This window comes from Schistocerca nitens, chromosome 5 (genome assembly GCF_023898315.1).
Source record: "Schistocerca nitens isolate TAMUIC-IGC-003100 chromosome 5, iqSchNite1.1, whole genome shotgun sequence".
Taxonomy (NCBI): Eukaryota; Metazoa; Arthropoda; class Insecta; order Orthoptera; family Acrididae; genus Schistocerca; species Schistocerca nitens.
In genome coordinates this window covers 358,866,816-358,888,607 of record NC_064618.1, presented here as the reverse complement: position 1 = coordinate 358,888,607, position 21,792 = coordinate 358,866,816, and the positions used below count along the sequence as shown (strand labels likewise).

Below are 21,792 nucleotides of genomic sequence, written 5' to 3'. Positions count from 1 at the left end.
TCAGTGTATACATAACAGAGGGATGTGCAACGCATACAAATGAAATGTGGGATAAGTGACAATATATTCCATCTTTTAAAGCAGAAGGTACAGCATTTCCCCGATACTGACAAACTAGGGAATATATCATTGGATGAAATGTCTGTTATGGCAAATTTAATATATGACAACAGTTCTGACAGTGTTAGTGGTTTTGAGCACCTAGGGTTTACACATGCAGCTTATTTATCCCAATATTTTGCAGTTGCTTGTCCCAATTAGAATAATATTATCCGGCAACAGGCGACAATGACTAAAACACAGTAGGCCTACGGAACGACAAATGGGGTTTGGATGCCTTTTGCACACAGAGGTACATGTCACTGCTTCTTACACGTAATTTATATTCCTTCGATATCAACGTGGGAAGCTGCAGTTCTATCTAATGTCACAAGTGCTTCTTCAAGAATGTTTTGTAACTTGCCACTGGATTCATGATTTTTATCCCTACTTATACTTATTTTAGAACAATTTTTAGAAACAACTGTGTCTTCTGTCATTACACAAACTCTTGGAGGCAAGAGAATAATTCATATATTTCGTAAATCACGTAGGGAAGGGATGCAAAACAAACATTATGCTTACGACGCATCTGATGTTCTCCTTTTTCGCCGCTTGGAGCGCTAGTGTCACTCCAGCTGTCAAATGGTAACAACTTTTACAGCAGTGAGTGTCGGTGACTGTAATGTTAGCCTGTGGTTATATTGTTTTGTCATTATGTTCGTCTCACGTGTTGTGAACCGAAGGTTTACGAAAGTCGATACACAGATGCAGGGGCGCCGACACACAGCGTGTGACGTCAAAACGACGTCACGTGTGCATGAATTCTTGTGAAATATAAACGTAAACAGCTGGCCGCTAAACATGTCAGAGATATAACTGTGTTATGGGGTGTCAGGTACAAAGTGTCAGAGGTGTAGTTGACGTTTCTACTTACTAATCCGATAGCTTTAGGTATAGTGTTTTATTAGTGAAACATGGGACTCTCGTCTATCATTTTGGCGCCTTATAGGTGGTACAGAAGGAACGTCGTAGACAAAATACTAGAAGCGATCTATTCCAGGCTTCGAAATAAAATTGATAATACGTCAGAAGTCGTCCTCAAAGCCGGCGTAGGCGCAGCTGTATTATCAGTAATTATTTGGACATCAGTATTTTTATATGTAGCATTTTATTACACCTATATGCCGTCTATTAGTCACACAAGACCGGTGCATTTTCAGTTTGAGTAAGTACACTTTTTTTTCATGTGATCCGCCTGTAGCTAAGGTAGACACATCGTAGACTTAAAATCTTACATTTTGGGGTATCACTGTATAATGATAAATTCGACAGCATTAACCAGTCCTCAGTTTAGAAGAAAATTAACTTTTATAACAGTTTTACAATTTTTTTTAGTTCGCCCCCCCCCCCCCCCCCCTGCAAACAGTTAATTAAAAATCGCTGATTCTTTATAGTGGAAGGCACCGTAAACTGTTCATGTTAGCTGTATAGTCGTGTAGCGGATACGGAAAGAAAAAGAAGTTATGAAGATAAAAAAAAATTGTAAAAATGTTTTTGTGTAAACTGGAAGAAAGCGACAAAAACTGGCCATATACATAAAGCTAGTGCATCTCTCGAAAGAGAATTGAAGAGGTCAAGAATTATTGTACTTTATTCTACTATTTAATAAATAATTTAACAGGTGAGGTGCTGAGTCATCAAAATGCTCATAAAAAAAAGACAGAATAAAGCTAGCTTTCAGATAAATCATTTTATAAAGCTACAGATTAAACATACACATACATACATATACACAAAAAGCAACTGTATAGCTATGTTGTGCTGACTGACTGTACTGTGTTGGCACTGCAGCTTGACTGGAAAGGAGGGGTGGGGAGGGTTTTTTGTGTCTGGTGGTGTCACAGAAGTCTGTCCTTTCAGAATGCCTTCCCATCAGCCCTATACCGAAGTCCAATCATAGTGAACTTGTCAAAGACTTAGTCTCTTTCTTCAGTGGAAACACTATTGTCGTCGCCGGCCGAAGTGGACGTGCGGTTAAAGGCGCTGCAGTCTGGAACCGCAAGACCGCTACGGTCGCAGGTTCGAATCCTGCCTCGGGCATGGATGTTTGTGATGTCCGTAGGTTAGTTAGGTTTAACTAGTTCTAAGTTCTAGGGGACTAATGACCTCAGCAGTTGAGTCCCATAGTGCTCAGAGCCATTTGAACTATTGTCGTCACTGGCAACACGAGCTATTCAGACAGTTCCCATTATCCTCTAATGCAAGGTGATGACTGTGTTCATGTGTGGAGTCCCATGGTGAGCTGCACCTGTGAAATGTCCAGGATATCGACAGATTTCCTAGATTCTGTGATGTTGTGGGGAGGCTTCGGTGTTGGCAGCCATACAGATCTTGTCATTACCCCTCGTCGCCTTACTGCCAGACAGTGCATCGAACAGATCCTGTTTTCCCATGTGGTGGTCATCATTTTGTTCTAATGCCAGGGCCCATGTGGCAAGCATCAGCAGGGATGTTTTGCAAAGCCTAGATATTGAAGTAATTGAATGGCCGATGTTGAGTCCTGACCCAAACCTCATCATGTATATGTGGGACATGCTTGACAGATGTGTTCATTGTCATCCTGCTCCATCACAGATCCTCCAATAACTCTCATGGTCTCACATTGAAGAATAGATACAGATACCAAAGGGTGTTAGGCAGTGACAAATGCTCACGGAGGGCAACCACATCTACATCCATACTCCGCAAGCCACCTGACGGTGTGTGGCGGAGGGTACCTTGAGTACATCTATCAGTTCTCCCTTCTATTCCAGTCTCGTATTGTTCATGGAAAGAAGGATTGTCGATATGCTTCTGTGTGGGCTCTAATCTCTCTGATATTATCCTCATGGTCTCTTCGCAAGATATACGTAGGAGGGAGCAATATACTGCTTGACTCTTCGGTGAAGGTATGTTCTCGAAACTTTAACAAAAGCCCGTACCGAGCGTCTCTCCTGCAGAGTCTTCCACTGGAGTTTATCTATCATATCTGTAACACTTTTGCGATTACTAAATGATCCTGTAACGAAGCGCGCTGCTCTCCGTTGGATCTTCTCTATCTCTTCTATCAACCCTATCTGGTACGGATCCCATACTGCTGAGCAGTATTCAAGCGTAGGCGAACAAGCGTACGGTAACCTACTTCCTTTGTTTTCGGATTGCATTTCCTTAGGATTCTTCCAATGAATCTGTCGGGCATCTGCTGTACCGACGATCAACTTTATATGATCATTCCATTTTAAATCACTCCTAATGCGTACTCCCAGATAATTTATGGAATTAACTGCTTCCAGTTGCTGACCTGCTATTTTGTAGCTAAATGATAAGGGATCTATCTTTCTATGTATTCGCAGCACATTACCCTTGTCTACATTGAGATTCAATTGCCATTCCCTGCACCATGCGTCAGTTCGCTGCAGACCCTCCTGCATTTCTGTACAATTTTTCATTGTTACAACCTCTCGATACACCACAGCATCATCTGCAAAAAGCCTCAGTGAACTTCCGATGTCATCCACAAGGTCATGTATGTATATTGTGAATAGCAACGGTCGTATGACACTCCCCTGCGGCACACCTGAAATCACTCTTACTTCGGAAGACTTCTCTCCATTGAGAATGACATGCTGCGTTCTGTTATCTAGGAACTCTTCAATCCAATCACACAATTGATCTGATAGTCCATAAGCTCTTACTTTGTTCATTAAACGACTGTGGGGAACTGTATCGAACACCTTGCGGAAGTCAAGAAACACGGCATCTACCTGTGAACCCGTGTCTATGGCCCTCTGAGTGTCGTGGACAAATAGCGCGAGCTGGGTTTCACGCGACCGTCTTTTTCGAAACCCATGCTTATTCCTACAGAGTAGGTTTCTAGTCTCCAGAGAAGTTGTTGAGGCTCTCAAATTCCAATGAAAAGCACTCAGTGTGACAGGATGAATTATTGTTTCTATTTTGTTTATGACACACTGTTGCACATTTCAGTTCTTTTTATGTAAATGACTGAGTATGTAATGATGTTTTATTGTGTAGGCCTACTTAATTTGCGGAAGATAAAGTTATAATTTTGCTACATTCCCAGTCCTCAGTTGTTGCTCAAAGGAATGTGACAGATTCTCAAAATCATGTTCCCTAATTATTGTGGGCAGTGGATCAGCAAAATATGCACAGACATGTATAAAACCTTATTTAAAAACAAGTGAAAATTATGATTGAGACAAAGCATTAGTGCTATATCCTGCATAGTCATCCCATCCCAGAAGTCCAGCATAACTTCCCATCCTTAGCCAAATCCATAGGGCCATCCCAAAAACTCTCCTCTGAAACCCTCTACCTCCTGAAGCTAGTGATCCCTTTCACACCCACCTTCTACATGCTTTCCAAAATTCATAAACCCAACAGTCCTGGACATTCCATTGTAGCTGGTCACTGTGTTCCACCAAAAGCATTTCTGCTGTTGTTGACCAAGACTGGTAATCAGTTTCCTGCTCCCTAACCTCTCATATTAAAGACGCAAACCATTTTCTTTGTTGACTGTCATCCATCCCCATCCCTTTACTGCGTGGATTCCTACTCATAACTGTTGATACCCTTTCCCTATACACCACCACCACCTGTGCCCATGGTCTTGCAATTATCAAACACTACCTCTCCCAGTGTCATTCAGACTCCATACCAACCAACTCCCTCATTATTTAACATCCTTGCACATAGCTACTCCTCCTGTGAGTGGAAGATATATAAACAAATCTATGATATGGCCAGGGCACCAACATGGCATGCTTCTTTGGCAACATATTTATATACTATGTAGAGGAAAACTTACTAGACACTCAGAATTTCAAACACCTTGTCTAGTTCAGGTTAACTGATACCATTTCAGAATCTGGACTTCGGACAGAGACACATGTCCTCATTCCCTCATGGCCTTCAACACTTTCTCTTACATCCACTTCACTTGGTTCTCCCCAGCCCAACATGCCATCTACCTAGATGTTGATGTCCAATTGTCCACTGTCCACATAGCTCTGTAATCTGTCAACAGTACATATCTTTTGGTGGCTGTCATCATGCCCACAAAAAAAAAAAAAAAAAAAAAATCACTTCTATATACTCTGACCACCCACTGATGGTGCATCTGCAGTGACAAGAAATCCTTTGCCCAGTATGCAGAAGGGTCATTCCATGGTAACTCACATTACAAAGTGATGTTTATATTATAAGTTTTGGACAATTAATGGAAGGAAATGTTTCTATTAAATATTTTTTATACCTCAAAACATACTTTATGCAGAATGCTCTATAAACCTATAATCATAATAATTGTTACATCACTATATTTATAAAACCAAATCTTGTAATTATAGTTGGTAACTCACTTTACATTTCCAAGAAATGGCTTTTGCATACGATAAAGAAAATACAAAAGTCTGCTGTGTTTTACGTGAACATTTCTTGTAAGTTTGACACACAATACCAGAAGATCTTATAAGTATTTTAACAAAGTCCCAAACATTTAATCTCCGATAAAATAAGTATTAAAACATTGTGAACAAATAACTCATGTTACAACATACGGTAACTCACGTTACATTGTCACAGATCACAGTCAGATTTGAAATAACCACGGGAATTTACAGCACTTGGAGGGTTCACTTTTCTGACAAGCTTATCTTTAGTGTAGTATTTCTCTTCTTTAATTTCAGGCCACTTCCAAAACTTCCCACCTTTCATCATAACAATCAACCTCAAACTCACCATTTTCAATGTTAGTAACATTACCAGGAAAATATGAATTGTCATATTTTACCACCACCCAGTCATCTACTTGTATACCTAGTGATTTTTCTGTTCTGTTAGTGTTTTCCTCTGCAGCTGATGAAGTGGTGTCTCCTACGACTTCATTATTATAGACTTCCAAGTGGTAAATTTTAGAAATGTTCAAGAAAGGCTTGCAGTTCTCGATTAAGGCCGAGAGATGTAGATTTTTGCTTCTTTGGCTAAAGTCTTCTTTACCCATAAGAACTGCTGTCACATTAGAAGAAGAATTCAATAATGCTTTTACAAACTCTGTTGCATTGTTTACAATACATTTCCTGCCTTTCACACGAGACCAGACTTGGCGTTTGACAGCCCCACCAATTCCACCCACTGGCGCCTTCCCATGAGAAGTTGCAAAGTACTTCCATGTAATTCTTTTGGCATGACTCTTACTTAGGATTTTTATAGCCTCTGCAATATATCTGTTTTTAAACTAGGAAGCAGGACTGTCTGACCAGATTGTAACTTCTCTAATATATTTTGGTAGGTCTTCAAGAAGTCTATCAACATCGGGAATGACAGTGTTTTTTGTGTCGTCCAGATTATCAGATACCAACATGTAGGGGTAAGAAGTACCTGAATGCCAAATCATGGTAGTAAAATTACTAATTTAATTCTGCTGCCAATGTGCACTTTGAATTTCATCTTGACTTACACATGTAAAATTTTCAGAAAAATCGATTTGCATCATGGCAGTTAGCATCGCAGAAGGCACTGATACCTTATAACTCTGATAGTTCTTTTATTGTTCTCTCTTAAGGTAGCAGTGCTCTAAAAATTTAGGTCCCATGGTAAGAATGTGATCAATAAGATTCTGTAATATATCTTTTTCCTCTACATTCAAAATTCTTCCATCACTCTCCTACCACACATACCATTTCGCACCATACTCTTGTACACCAGTAAATAAACCAAGAAATTTAACCGCCAATAAATCTTTACATTTCATGCACTTTTCCAACCAACAATTGGCTGTAGGCTCTGCACATAGAAAAAATTCTGGCCAGTTACTGTCTTTGTATCGAGGGGCCTGTCTGCTAATGTCATCTTTTTCATAGAATTTGCTCACTGCACTTATTATTTCATCACTTATTTTTTGTTTAGAGATTCTTTCTACTTCTAAAGGTTCAACAAATATATGACACAACCTTCTAATAACATATTTTTGTTTTCTGGGTGATGTTGGAAGTACACATTTCACTTTTGATAAGGCTTTTCCCAGTGAAGACCTATTTTTATACGGCGGAGAGGCAGAACTACTTGGTGTAGCTGAAGGTGCTTTCTTTAGCTGCTTCCTGTACTTGGAAACTCTTTCTCTAGCATTCCGTTTCCTGTCTGCAGCAATCCTTTCTTGTTCTCTTTTACTCAAACATTTTTCCTGTTCCTGCTTCTTTTTCCTGAATTTTTTCATAGTTCCCTTGTGTTTGATTTTATACTCTTCATATCTGCCTTCCTCCTTCAATTTCTGCCATCTCATCTTTTCAGCTGCAATTTAAGGCATTCTGCAAAAATTGCAAATTGTTGTAAAGTAGAAATAGCTATTCCCTATGGGATTTTATGTGTCATATGGAGATAAATATACATTAAATATGTTGAAATATATTGTTGGTTGTGTTGTATGTAATTCAGAACGAATCTGACTCCTTAAAATTATAACTAATCCTACAAAAATTATGGTAACTCACGTTACATAAATAAAGGTAACTCACATTACGTGATTTAAATATCCTGTACCAGGAGAAGGCTTCTGGGAGGCAATTTATTTGAAATACTAAATTATCAGGTACACTTATGTGAAGGACAGCATGGCATGTAAGTTTCTATACTTTAATGTATTTTGTGAAAATCTTAAAAAGAATTGGCATTTGGTAACTCATGTTACACATTTTGGGTTAGGTTATATAAATGTTTTTGTATTTATCATCCTTAAATCTGGATAGCAAGATAGGAATCTGAACTATTTCCGTTCTGAATGTAGACCCATTTCTCAACCATTCTTTTGTAAGATAAAACACAGGGGTATTCCTTTGAAAAGAACACAGCCTATTTACTTCTCCACCCTTCTGCAATGTTAGTTTGTGCTTAGTTTCTTATTACCTCAGTTACCATGTGCCACAGTCAGACCATTGAAAGCCCTATGTTGTCAGAAAACCTGTGACGTGTGAATTCTGAACACTATGTAGAACATGGATTACATGATTGTCAAGAGGTCACTCTATGACATGTATCCCTTGGTATGCTCCTTGCACCTATAGACCTTTGGTGGGCTGAGGTGATCAGTGGTTTTTAGGCAAGTAACGTCTTTCATGTTTGAAGATATAAATTGGATGGATGAAAACCTACTTACCAGGTGGCTGTAGGAGAACACACAAAAGATATGGAAATGTGCAAGCTGTCAGAGCCAGTGGCCTCTTCTTATGGCAGAAGGGTTGAGGGGAAAGGAACAGGGATGAAAGAAAGGAATGGGTGACTTGTAGGAAATGGGTAGAGTTACAGAAAAATCATCCAGAACCCCAGGGTAGGGGAGACTTACTGGACGGGGTGCAAAGGAAAGACTGATTTTTGGGTCATGCACCAGCCAAAATTTGAAATTTTATGAATATAGAGGTGAAAGATAGGGGTAATAAGCAAGACAGAGGTTACTGAATAAAACTTTGTGCAAGTGTTAACAAGAGTGGAAAGCTAAGTGAATTGTATATGGTAGACAGGTGAGGGTGCAAGGACAAATAGACAGTTGGAAAATAATGGAAATAGAAAAATAAAATGAGTGAAGAAAAATAATAGTTACTGAAAATAAATGTGGAGGCCACAGAAATTTACGTAAACTTAGGCCATGTGGGTGGTTAAAACCAAGTACATGTTGTAACACCAGTTCCCACCTGCAGAGTTCTGAGAAACTGGTATCCGTGTAGAGTATCAAGATGCCCCATATGATGAAACAGACACCATGGTCACGATTGTCATGCTGTAGAGTATGCTTTGCAACAGGATATTGTGTGTTGCCAGTATAAACCTTCTCTCTATGTCCATTCATTTTAACTGATAAACTGGTGGCAATCATGCCAATGTAAAAGGTTGAACAGTGTTTATGTAACAACTAGTACATGGCATGTGGCAGTTACAGATTGCTCTCTCTTTCACAGTATATGTTTTGCCAGTTACAGGGCTGGTATAGGTGGCTCTAGGAGGATGCACTGGCCAAATCTTATAGCGAAGAAGGTCATAGGGGGGAGATCCAGTTAGCAGTACATGATCTTTCTCATCTCAGCCTTCTCTACACTTAATACCCCACCACTGTAGTTCAAAAGGAGATTTTCCTGACCATCACATCCAGTTCTGATACTGCTGATCCCTCCAAAAAACAACAACAACTTAGGAGTACACCTCTTGTCACTCAGTGCTGTCCTACTCTCGAATGTATTAACCAGCTATTTCAACAAGGCTATGACTTCCTAAAATCATGCCCTGTAATGAGGTCCATTGTGTATGATATTTTGCCCATCACAAATAGAATAGCTTTTTGCCATCCCCCACCCCCCACCCTGTCCCCCCTCGTGCCCCTCTGAACCTTCACAGTATCCTGGTCAGACCGTATGCTCCTTTGGCACTCATTCCCCTCCACTATGGATCTTACCCCTATGGCCATCCCAGCTGTAATACTTGGCCAGTGCACCCTCCTAGCATCATCCATATCAGCCCTGCAGCTGACAAAACATATATACTGTCAAAGGGAGACCCACCTATGAATGATGAATGGGGATGGAAATAGGGTATAGGCTCTATACTGGCAACACACAATATTCTCTCGCAGAACATGCTCTACATTAATTTCTGTTGCCTCAGTTTTGTTTTCAGTAACTCCACCTTATCTTTTCTCCCTTTTATTTTTCTATATCTTTTATTTTCTGAATGTCTATTTTTCTGTGCCCCCCCCCCCCTCACCTCTCTACCGTGCATAATGCACCTAGTTTTCCATTCTTATTGACTCTTGTACTATGTTTTTAAAGTAATCTCTGTCTTGCTTATTATGCTATCTTCCACCTGTAAGATTTTGGGTTTCCAAGTCTCATCTGGTGGTGCAGGTACCAACAATCAGTCTTTTCTTCTCATCTCATCCAGTAAGTCTCCCACAAATTGGGGCTCTCGGTGACTTTTCCATAACTCTCCCCATTTCCTAAACCTTGTCAGTCCTTTTGTTTCTTATCTCTTCCTTTCCCTTCCATCCTTTTACCAGAAGAAGATCCCACTGGCTCTGAAAGCTTGCATATTTCCTTATCTTTTATATGTGCTGCTACTTGGGGGGTCGACAGAAGCGCCCGATCCCACGCGCCGACTTTGACCCGTGATGTAAGGGTGTTGTCGTGTGTGACGTCATGACGGTGCGGAGTTTGGTTTGTGAGAGTGGTATGTTTGTAGATTTCGTTGTATTGTGGTTTGTTGTGCTCTCTGGTGGTATGTTCAGGATTTTTGTTTGTGTGGTGTAATGGGCTCAGTTTGCTTTTGCTCATTATCCAGAATTGTTCGAGTGTCGGCTGTGTTTGTAGTGGAATTCGTTTCAGTGAGTTAACGATTTTGTGTGAAGGTTAATTTAATGTTGTTCGCTGTACATCGTGTGGTAATTTTAGTAAAATTAATCGGTTGTTGGTTTTGTTCAGGAATAGATATGACGGATAAAATTAACAGTGCGCAGGTCAAGGGAAGTGTTCAATCCCAATGTGTGGATGTGTATGTTGATATTGGTATCGGGAGATGTTTTTGAGCTATATAGGCCAAGGGAAGTGTTTGATCCTAATTTATGGGATCGAGAGCTACTGTTGAGCTATATAGGTCAAGGGAAGTGTCCGATTCCAGATGATATTGTGTTTAGTGGTATTTTGGGGAGTTTTGCTATGTCGGTTTTTCTCGTCGTTTTGTGTGGTTTTGTGTGGTTTTGTGTGGGGGTGGGTGTCTAAATTTGTTTATATTTAAAAACAAGGATGATGTAACTTACCAAACGAAAGCATTGGTATGCTGTTAGACACACAAACAAACACAAACACACACACAAAATTCGAGCTTTCACAACCTAAGGTTGTTTCATCAGGAAAGAGGGAAGGAGAGGGAAAGACGAAAGGATGTGGGTTTTAAGGGAGAGGGTAAGGAGTCATTCCAATCCCGGGAGCAGAAAGACTTACCTTAGGGGGAAAAAAAGGACAGGTATACAATAGTGCGCACGCTATTGTGAGAGTGAGTTAGGATCTTTATTAAGCATGATAATATACAATCACATCTCCTTGTACATCGATTACACCTTCTAATACACCACTAATTTTACACCACACATTAAGTCTCTCATTTGCATTAATCTTCCTCCTGTTCTTAGTGTACAAAGAGAATGGTTTATCAGTTGTTACTACACAGGTACCATAACTCTTATTAGGAATTACACCAAGAGAGAAAGTACGAAAAGCTATAATATCTCTCTCATTATAGCTCTCAAGTCCTCCAAGCGATGTCTCTCCTCCTCGTAGTATAGCGATAGTCAACCATGAATTACCACTAACTGCGCTGATTGGCTGCCGGGCCCTCTTATCAGCAGCCACATCCGCTAGCAGCCCAGTCTCGCTCGTGAGGCAACAGCATGCTCATTCGACTCGAGGGAGCCGCACAGTACACACAGCCATGCCTTACAGGAGGAGAAGATACAGCAGGAGAATGAGATTACCGGTGTACAAGAATGTAGATACATTTGACTTAACACCGAAGCCCACAGGACAATAACAACTACTTGGAGGACCAATTACTTTTGTAGGATGTAAGGTTAATTTTTCCTGTACAACTACAGAGGTTGTTAGTGGTAATTCATGGTTGACTATCGCTATACTACGAGGAGGAGAGACATCGCTTGGAGGACTTGAGAGCTATAATGAGAGAGATATTATAGCTTTTCGTACTTTCTCTCTTGGTGTGCACGCACGCGCACCCACCCACCCACACACCCACCCACACACACACACACACACACACACACACACACACACACACACACACACACACACACACACACTTGGCCCGTTAGTGTCATTAGGCTTGTTGTGGAAAGTGTGTGTGTGTGTGTTTTTCGATTTATTTTCGTCCTCATAATGTGTAAGTATCGACTTTAATGCGCCATATTGGAGTCGTGGTTTATGGTCATTTCGGCCATATTTGTGGCGTCATGGGTCAAAGCAGACGGGCGGGATCGGACGCTTCTGTATTTCCCACTTGGGGAATAGATTTCTTATCTATCTAATTATATTATATTTTCAGACATTGATTGTTTTCAATGGTATTTTTCACTTTTGGGTACACTTGTTAGGTAGAGCAGTGCCTTAGATGAAACTGCTGAGATTGTGAACATAGAATGTTGGTAAATTACTGGTCAGATAAGCAGCAGTATTTAATGCTAGTGATTGTATAATAGTAAATGAGATCTGTTGTAAAACACAACATTTGGCTGTATGCTACTTTAGCCGAAAATAAATAAAGCTGCTTGTATTACTAACGATAAGAAACTGTTTGCTCTCATTCATCTGCACACAACTGTGTTTTGATCTTGAACTGTGTCCTTAAACTGAGGCAAGTTTAATTGAAATCAGTCATCTCAGTGACACTTACATAGAAGGCTACACTGCAAATGAATATTCACGTAAAAGACTTCATAACACTTACAATTATATTAAATATAATATAGTTCTCTTGTTCAGGAAATCTTTTCTTCAGTTTCCAACTAACCTTTCTATCCTCTCTACTTCTGACAGCATGAGTTATTTTGATGGTCATATAACAAAATGGTCATTACATTTAGTGTCTCATTCTTTAATGTAATTTCCTCATGATGACTTGACTTAATTTTATTATATCCAATTACCTTGATTTAATTTTACTGCTGTTCATCTCGTATCCTCTTTTGGGGACACCAACCATCATATTCAACTGTTCTCTGAAGTCCTTTGCTGTCTCTGACAGAATTATAGTATCATCAGTAACCTGGAAGTTTTTATTCTTTCTCACTGAACTTTAATTCTCTTTCCAAATTTCTCCATAGTTTCCTTTACTGTGTGCTTAATGCACAGATTGAATGACATGAGTGATATCCTATAACCATGCCTCACTACCTTCTCAATGACTACCAATTAGTGCATCCCTTTCATGTCCTTAAACTGTCATGATAACAGTGTGGCTTCTGTACAGGTTATAGATTTATTCTCACTTCCTGTACGTTATCCCTGATAACTCCTGAATTCCAGAGTGTATTCCAGTTAACATTGGAAAAAGCTTCTTGTAAAAGTACAGATGCTATACTTGCAGCTCTGCCTTTCTTCAGACTAATTTCTAAATTAAGTTTTGCACATACGGTGTGAGACTAGTGACTGTGTACTTAGTTTGATGTTGTTTAAGTATTGACTGACCATCTGACCTTTGTGAGACAACTGTAAAATTACTGAGAAACAGAATGACTGACCACTACTTAGCTTGAGTAGTCTTAATTCTAGTACTACAGATACACATGTAAGCATAAAAAAACAATTCCTGTGTTTTCAAAATATTAGTTCCTTCATCAGAGAGTAAAGAGTTATAGCTTGGGAAAATTAGAAAGATGTGGCAGGTCACTCAGAGCCTAGGATGAGAGGGACCCGCCTGTTGCAGATATAAAAGGAAACATGCAACAAAGATGAAGGGGAAGGCATCAAGGTAACTGTTTTGTGCCCTCACTAACCACAAAGCAGGGAATGCAACCTTAAATTTTAGTAGGGACATAGAGGACAAAATTGAGTCACTGGATGTAGCAGTGTATGAAATTTCACAACAGATCAATAAGATTGACATATAGTGTGCGTGGGGAGGAGGGCACTCTAAAAAATGTATGTTTCCACTGTATTCTTTGAACTGTTAATATTCAGTTCTTTTTGTTTTAGTTAAGTATATGCTCATCTTGAAAGATGATATTGTAGTCTGGGGACTGCCTAATTGCCAAATATGCCCTACACAGAAGGAGAACATGATACCAATAACCAATTATGTACACACTCCTTTGTGCATCAGAGGTTGAAGGTCTTGCTATTGAAACAAGGTACACATTAAATGGTTGCCATTATGACAATTTGTACAGTTTAACTATAGTTACAGACAAGGATAAATGGCAATTTATCAAACCATATACCTAATTTCTTGTTGCTTGAGCCATTTTGGAAAGAACAGACACCATTTCCATATAATTATATAGTTCTGGCAATACCGGCCATGACCTTCCTCTTCTGTGCGGATGCACACATATTATCCAAACTCTTACGGGACTTGGTAAGAATGTCTCCCACGAGTAATGAGTGTATTAGGTAGGGACACTATGAATAAGGTGAGAATGTGGGTCTCGTGGGAGGCGTGCACGAGATAGTCCCAGCAGTTGCACTATCCTCTGTGCACTCGGTGGATCAGGTGGATAGAGCGTCTGCCATGTAAGCAGGAGATCCCGGGTTCGAGTCCTGGTTGGGGCACACATTTTCTTCTGTTCCTGTTGATATATATCAACGCCCATCAGCAGCTGAAGGTATTAATATATAATTCTAATTTCGTTATAGTCGGCTTCAGGTCATCAATAACACACCATATCCATATAAGTATATAAAAAATGTCTTCTGCTCTGGGTGACACTGCTAAGTTTGTGCTGCGTGATCATCAGAGGTATGTTATTGGGTCAACCTGTGCTGTATTGGGTAGTTGACTGACGAGCAGCTGTTACACACAACAGTTAGTCATAAATCAAAGCCTCATAATTTGTCTTGCAGTTCACAAGAAAACAAAGTGTACACACAATTTTGTAAGTATTGTTTCACTTTTCAGCGTAATTTCTCTGAACAAAATGGTGCTGGGGTGAAGATACGGGACCAGCACAGGGGAGGATGGCAGTTCAGATCTCCTTCTGGGCATCCAGATTTATGTTTTCTGTGGATTCCCTCTAGAGATCAATTAAGGCAAATATAATGATAGTGTCTTTGGAAAGGACCTGATTTCCTTCCGGAGTCAGAGCTTATTTTCCATCTCTAATGTCCATCTCATTGATAGGATGTTAATCCTTAATGACCTTTCATTTTTCAATATGATTTCCAGCCTTTTGGCAATCCATCAGTGAGGTCAAGTATTACCAACTATATTTGTTCCTCAGTCATTAGCACGGGTATTTTTATGAAATCTTCAAAGTGAAAACCATGAATGATGAACTACATTTAGTTTTGCAGTTGGATTGTAGTTTGTCTGATAGCACAAGATTCAGGCTGTATTGTAGATGAGGCAAGATTTCCCATCCAAGTATAGCAGTCCGAACAGTGGTTTGCCAACTCAAATCAAGTCTCGCCTTTGTGATCCCCAAAGACCATTGTCATTATATTCGTAGCATATTAAGTAGTTTTCATCTTCACTTTCCTCAGAAGTGTTAACTCTTTGATTATCAGTCTGTCACAGTATTTGTTAAAAATTCTACGTCATCCATTTTGAAGGAGGGTAATAAGGTTGTAGCTACTGTATTCTTTGCCCCATCATTATGATGAATTAACATCCTCGATACCTGTGTATGCAAAACATTGTATGTATAACCAAATTTATCAGTAACAGTAAACACACTTCATTTAGTAATGGGAAAATTGTATCACACTACTTCTGTTTTTACCTGATTGTTAGAAGGGAAATAATTGTTATGCTGTGTATTTGGTGAACAATCACTGACTGTGGCAGGTCAACCACAGTGGGGGAGGACGACGGTTCAATCCCGTCTCCGGCCATCCTGATTTAGGTTTTCCATGATTTCCCTAAATCATTTCAGGCAAATGCTGGGATGGTTCCTTTGAAAGGGCATGGCCGCTTTCGTTCCCAATCCTTCCCTAACCCGAGCTTGCGCTCCGTCTCTAATGACCTCATTGTCGACGGGACGTTAAACACTAACCACCACCACCACCACCACCACCACCACCAACCACACTGGTTTTGATCTGCCAGCAGCATTTTGTTCACCCAGCAACTTAAATAGGGTGACAAACTCAGCACTCAACTTTGCTGATATCCACTGTAGCATTCCCAATACCATTCATGTCATGGTTACAAATCAAAATTTAACCTTCATCGTTCAGGGATTCTATCACAGCTTCTTGTCTAATATTCAAATGACTATCATTAGTTCCTCTCTCGTTGCAAAGTTATCACATGTTAACTGAACCTGCCAAAATTTTTTAAAAAAGCATAGGTGAACATTATAACTTTTGCCCCCAAAGTGAACTTCTATCTTCACTTTATACAAGTTTCTCATACACGTCACAAAAGTCAATGCTCTCTTTTATTGTCCTCCATTCCTTGGAGTTTCGTGTTTATCATTTCCCTGTACTGAAGCCAACTTTTATATATTTCAGCTACTATGGCTCCTAAACACTACAAAAAACAGCCATTTGTGAAATTTAGACAGATGCTATGTGATCAACCATTTAGCTTTGTGCTGTTATGCCTTATGCTGAAGAGTTGTGTGCACCACACAGCCACATGGTTGAATGTACAGCATTGACACTCTGAATATGGTGAATAAATGCAAAGGTGCATTGAAAATTATTAAAACAGAAATGAACTGGTATGACAAAGTGCATCACTCACCAGTTCCACAATCCGTCTCAGTGGCCGGGATCTCTAACTCACACTTGTGCGGTGGCGCTCGACCTGGGTGTAAGCCAGTTCAAATCCTGTTGGTGGAAAAATTTTCACTGCCAGTATTTGGTTGGCAAAGTGAGGAGATGTGGTGGCATAAAGTTCATGATCACCAGACCTTGCGCCAATGCCCTGGTTTGAATAGCCTGCCAAACCTCTCCGCAGTCTCTCATGAAGTGAGGGCATGTGACACAGTTGATGGTGATCTGGCCATTAAGCTTGGTAACACCCTTCACACACACACACACACACACACACACACACACACACACACACAGTATTACAGAAAGCTGTAATAGAACATGTTGCAAATTCGCAGACTCAATTTCACATATGATTCTAAATACACACTTAGTCCGTTCTCACTTAGATGACAATGTTGTGGAGGATGTTAGCGAGACAGAGGCTCTACCACCCATAACAAACAATAAACTGACTGACAATTTTTGCTGAACTAGTGTGGTAGAGAGGGTCGTTAATGGACCAGCAGCTAAGTTCAGTAATTCTAGAGCAGATTATTAGTTGCCCTCAAATTATGCTATTTAATATATAAGAAAACAAATTATTATACCGATGGTTAAAATAATTAGTCATGTCTTAAGTGAAGGCACTTATTCAGAATGCTCAAAAATATTGCTAGACAAACCAGTTCATAAGAAAGAAAGCATAGCATCTACAGATACATATTGACCTATATCACTGATTGATACCTATAAGATAAAAAAATAATAGAACACTGCATACATAAACATACAATCCAATATTTTGAATCTAATGATAACTTAACCTATTCACAATATGGGTTCAGGTTCAGCGTTTCGACAACAAAATAGTTAAGAGCATGATAGATTAGATTAGATTTAGTTTTCATTCCATAGACCCAAAAAATGAGATGATTCTCATGGCTGCGGAACATGTCAGAAGGTATAACATAAAACATTTGAATATAATACTTACTTCCCTGCTCATTTGTCAGGAGGTTGTCAAAATAGGTGAATACATTACAGAAAACTGGAACTGCTAATATTTACAGAACTAGTACACTGTCAGAATGAAACATTGTTATGCACTCTTAATAAATTTATCATACACAAAACATCTAATCTTGACTGTAGTGACTAAGTGCTGTCAAAACTGAAGTCCAACAGACATTTCTACTTGAGCTGATCTAACAGTCCCTGTTAAGATATTCATCTATATAGTAGAAGGAGTTACCTATCGAACAGTCTTTTGAACTCTCTTTAAACCATGCTTCATCTGAAACCAAGTTTTTAATGGTTGCTGGTAATTTATTGAAAATGTGGTTTCCTGAACATTGGACCCCTTTTTGGATCAGGGTAAGTGATTTTAGGTCTTTATGTAGCTTGTTCTTATTCCTAATATTGATACTAGGTATTGAGCTATTGGTTGGAAATATATATTACTTGCAACAAATTTCATTAAGGAATTAATATACTGAGAAGCAGTGGTTAGAATACAAAGTTCCATGAACAGGTTTCTACATGATGTTCTTGGATTTACACCACAAATGATTCTTATCACATGCTTTTGCACCCTAAAAACTTTTGTTTGGTTTGATGAGTTACCCCAGAATATGATCCCGTATGACATAATAGAATGAAGGCAAGCAAACTATGCAAGTTTTATCTATTTATATTGTCCACAGCTCGTGGTCTCATGGTCACATTCTCGCTTCCTGAGCATGGGGTCCCGGCTTTGATTCCTGGTGGGCTCAGGTATTTTCACCTGCTTCAAGATGACTGGGTGTTTGTGTTGTCCTCATCATTTCATTATAATTCATGAAAGTGGCGAGACTGGACTGAGCAAAGGTTGGGAATTTGTACAGGCGTTGATAACCGTGCAGTTGAGCGCCCCACAAACCAATCATCATCATCATCATCATCATCATCATCATCATCATCATCATCATCATCATCTATTTATATTTCCTATTTGTGACATCGTTCTCACTGCAAATACAGACTTGTTTAGGCACTTAAGCAATTCTGTGGTATGCCCTTCCCAACTGATTTTATTATCGTGCTGTAATGCCTGATATTTAACACTGTCCACCTCTTCGATTTGCATGTTTTGATGTGTTATACACATGCTGGAAGGAAATCTCTTACAGGTTTTGAACTGCATATAATGGTTCTTTTCAAAGTTTAATGACAGTGTATTAGCTTTCAAATCATTTATTAATGTCAGTGAAAATTGGATTAGCTGATATTTCTAAATCTGTTCTTGACTTGCTATGTATTACAATGTTTGTATCATCTGCAAACAAAACAAACTTAGCATCTGGCAATGTAACAGATGAGAGGTGATTAATGTACACAAGAAAAAACAATGGGCTCAAGATGGAACCTTGAGGAACACCACATGTAAATAACTCCCAATCAGATGAAGACTGACTGCTTACTGTACAGGTATTCCGCAACAACACCCTTTGTTTTGTGTTAGTTAGATAAGGCTTAAACCACTTCGCAGCATTGCCGGCGACACCATAATATTCTAAATTACTTAAGAGAATGCCGTGTTTCACACAGTCAAAGGCTTTTGACAAGTCACAGTAGCCTCCAATTTATTATCGAATGAATTAAGTACATTCTCACCTTAAGAGTAATAACTTTCTCTATATAAGAACCCTTAAGGAATCCAAACGGTGACTTGCTCAATATATTATTTGCAGTCAGATGCTTCATGAGACGTTTGAACACAACCTTTTCAAATATTTTTGAGAAGGCTGGCAAAAGTAAAATTTATTGATAGTTTGATGATATCTCTTTATCCCCCTGTTTGTATAGAGGCTTAACTTCAGCATATTTTAGACAGTATGGAAATAGTCTGCTGATAAGAGATTGATTACACAAATAGCTTAGGTAGAATTCAACTTGAATGAGCACTCTTTGATTAACTTTGTTGATACGTTATCATACCCACTAGAATACTTGATTTTAAGGGTTTTATGATGGATGCTACCTCTTTGGGAGACACTAGTGTCATTTCCATTTTACAGAAGTTATTTTTAAAGTCTGGTATCAGATACTCCATTGCACTCGTCACCGAACCTGATATCCGCAAGCTGTCAGTAACAGAAATGAGGCACTTATTTAAGAGGTTTGCAACACTACATGCACTTACTATCAAAGTCTCATTTATATTTAGAGCTATCTGTTCCTCTAGTGTTTTGGCCCCACCTCTATATGTCTTCACAATATCCCACACAGTTTTTATTTTGTTGCCCGATGTAATTATCTTATTCTCATAATAAAGCTGCTTCAATCTATGAATTGCTTGCTTCAATATTTTGCATTATTATTTGTTATGCATCATAGTGCTAACATCAGGTGCACAATTATTTTTAAAATGAAGAAATTTGAATATTTTTCTCAGGGAACACGACTATGGAGTAGGCGAGACTGCCCTTGTGACTGATACACTCTTACTAAAACAACAGAAAATAATTAGTGAAGATAAATAATAAAAAAGTCAGATTGGCTTCCAGTTACGAAGGCATCTGTTCATTAATTATATAAATGATTTTGCCCACAATTGTGACGTGTGCTGCAGTGCTATATAAAGATTTATTTATCTATCCATCCATAGAATATGTAAATTTTAAGCATGTTGTCAACACACAAACACAGACACAGTGTTACATAACTGCACACAGTTTACACACATAAATACACTCCTGGAAATGGAAAAAAGAACACATTGACACCGGTGTGTCAGACCCACCATACTTGCTCCGGACACTGCGAGAGGGCTGTACAAGCAATGATCACACGCACGGCACAGCGGACACACCAGGAACCGCGGTGTTGGCCGTCGAATGGCGCTAGCTGCGCAGCATTTGTGCACCGCCGCCGTCAGTGTCAGCCAGTTTGCCGTGGCATACGGAGCTCCATCGCAGTCTTTAACACTGGTAGCATGCCGCGACAGCGTGGACGTGAACCGTATGTGCAGTTGACTGACTTTGAGCGAGGGCGTATAGTGGGCATGCGGGAGGCCGGGTGGACGTACCGCCGAATTGCTCAACACGTGGGGCGTGAGGTCTCCACAGTACATCGATGTTGTCGCCGGTGGTCGGCGGAAGGTGCACGTGCCCGTCGACCTGGGACCGGACCGCAGCAACGCACGGATGCACGCCAAGACCGTAGGATCCTACGCAGTGCCGTAGGAGACCGCACCGCCACTTCCCAGCAAATTAGGGACACTGTTGCTCCTGGGGTATCGGCGAGGACCATTCGCAACTGTCTCCATGAAGCTGGGCTACGGTCCCGCACACCGTTAGGCCGTCTTCCGCTCACGTCCCAACATCGTGCGGCCCACCTCCAGTGGTGTCGCGACAGGCGTGAATGGAGGGATGAATGGAGACGTGTCGTCTTCAGCGATGAGAGTCGCTTCTGCCTTGGTGCCAATGATGGTCGTATGCGTGTTTGGCGCCGTGCAGGTGAGCGCCACAATCAGGACTGCATACGACCGAGGCACACAGGGCCAACACCCGGCATCATGGTGTGGGGAGCGATCTCCTACACTGGCCGTACACCACTGGTGATCGTCGAGGGGACACTGAATAGTGCACGGTACATCCAAACCGTCATCGAACCCATCATTCTACCATTCCTAGACCGGCAAGGGAACTTGCTGTTCCAACAGGACAATGCACGTCCGCATGTATCCCGTGCCACCCAACGTGCTCTAGAAGGTGTAAGTCAACTACCCTGGCCAGCAAGATCTCCGGATCTGTCCCCCATTGAGCATGTTTGGGACTGGATGAAGCGTCGTCTCACGCGGTCTGCACGTCCAGCACGAACGCTGGTCCAACTGAGGCGCCAGGTGGAAATGGCATGGCAAGCCGTTCCACAGGACTACATCCAGCATCTCTACGATCGTCTCCATGGGAGAATAGCAGCCTGCATTGCTGCGAAAGGTGGATATACACTGTACTAGTGCCGACATTGTGCATGCTCTGTTGCCTGTGTCTATGTGCCTGTGGTTCTGTCAGTGTGATCATGTGATGTATCTGACCCCAGGAATGTGTCAATAAAGTTTCCCCTTCCTGGGACAATGAATTCACGGTGTTCTTATTTCAATTTCCAGGAATGTAGATACATACATTTCTTGTCTTCTGAGTTACTCATTTGGACATTGTATGTCACTATTCTATTGAACATATTGTAA

General features: G+C 40.3%; 1 protein-coding gene across 2 annotated transcripts in view; it reads left to right on the top strand.

Annotated features, from left to right (window-relative positions):
- The first annotated feature begins 685 nt into the window (after window positions 1–685).
- The window catches only part of LOC126260891 (seipin), a 48,979-nt gene continuing 27,872 nt past the window's right edge, over window positions 686–21,792 (top strand). The window contains exon 1 of one of the 2 annotated variants that reach the window (XM_049958337.1): window positions 686–1,267. In XM_049958337.1, the coding sequence (XP_049814294.1) occupies window positions 1,017–1,267 (251 nt within the window). In that variant the 5' untranslated portion in view covers window positions 686–1,016. Of the gene's footprint in view, window positions 1,268–1,704; window positions 1,724–21,792 lie in introns of those variants that run through there. The other variant, XM_049958338.1, reaches the window with a different exon arrangement.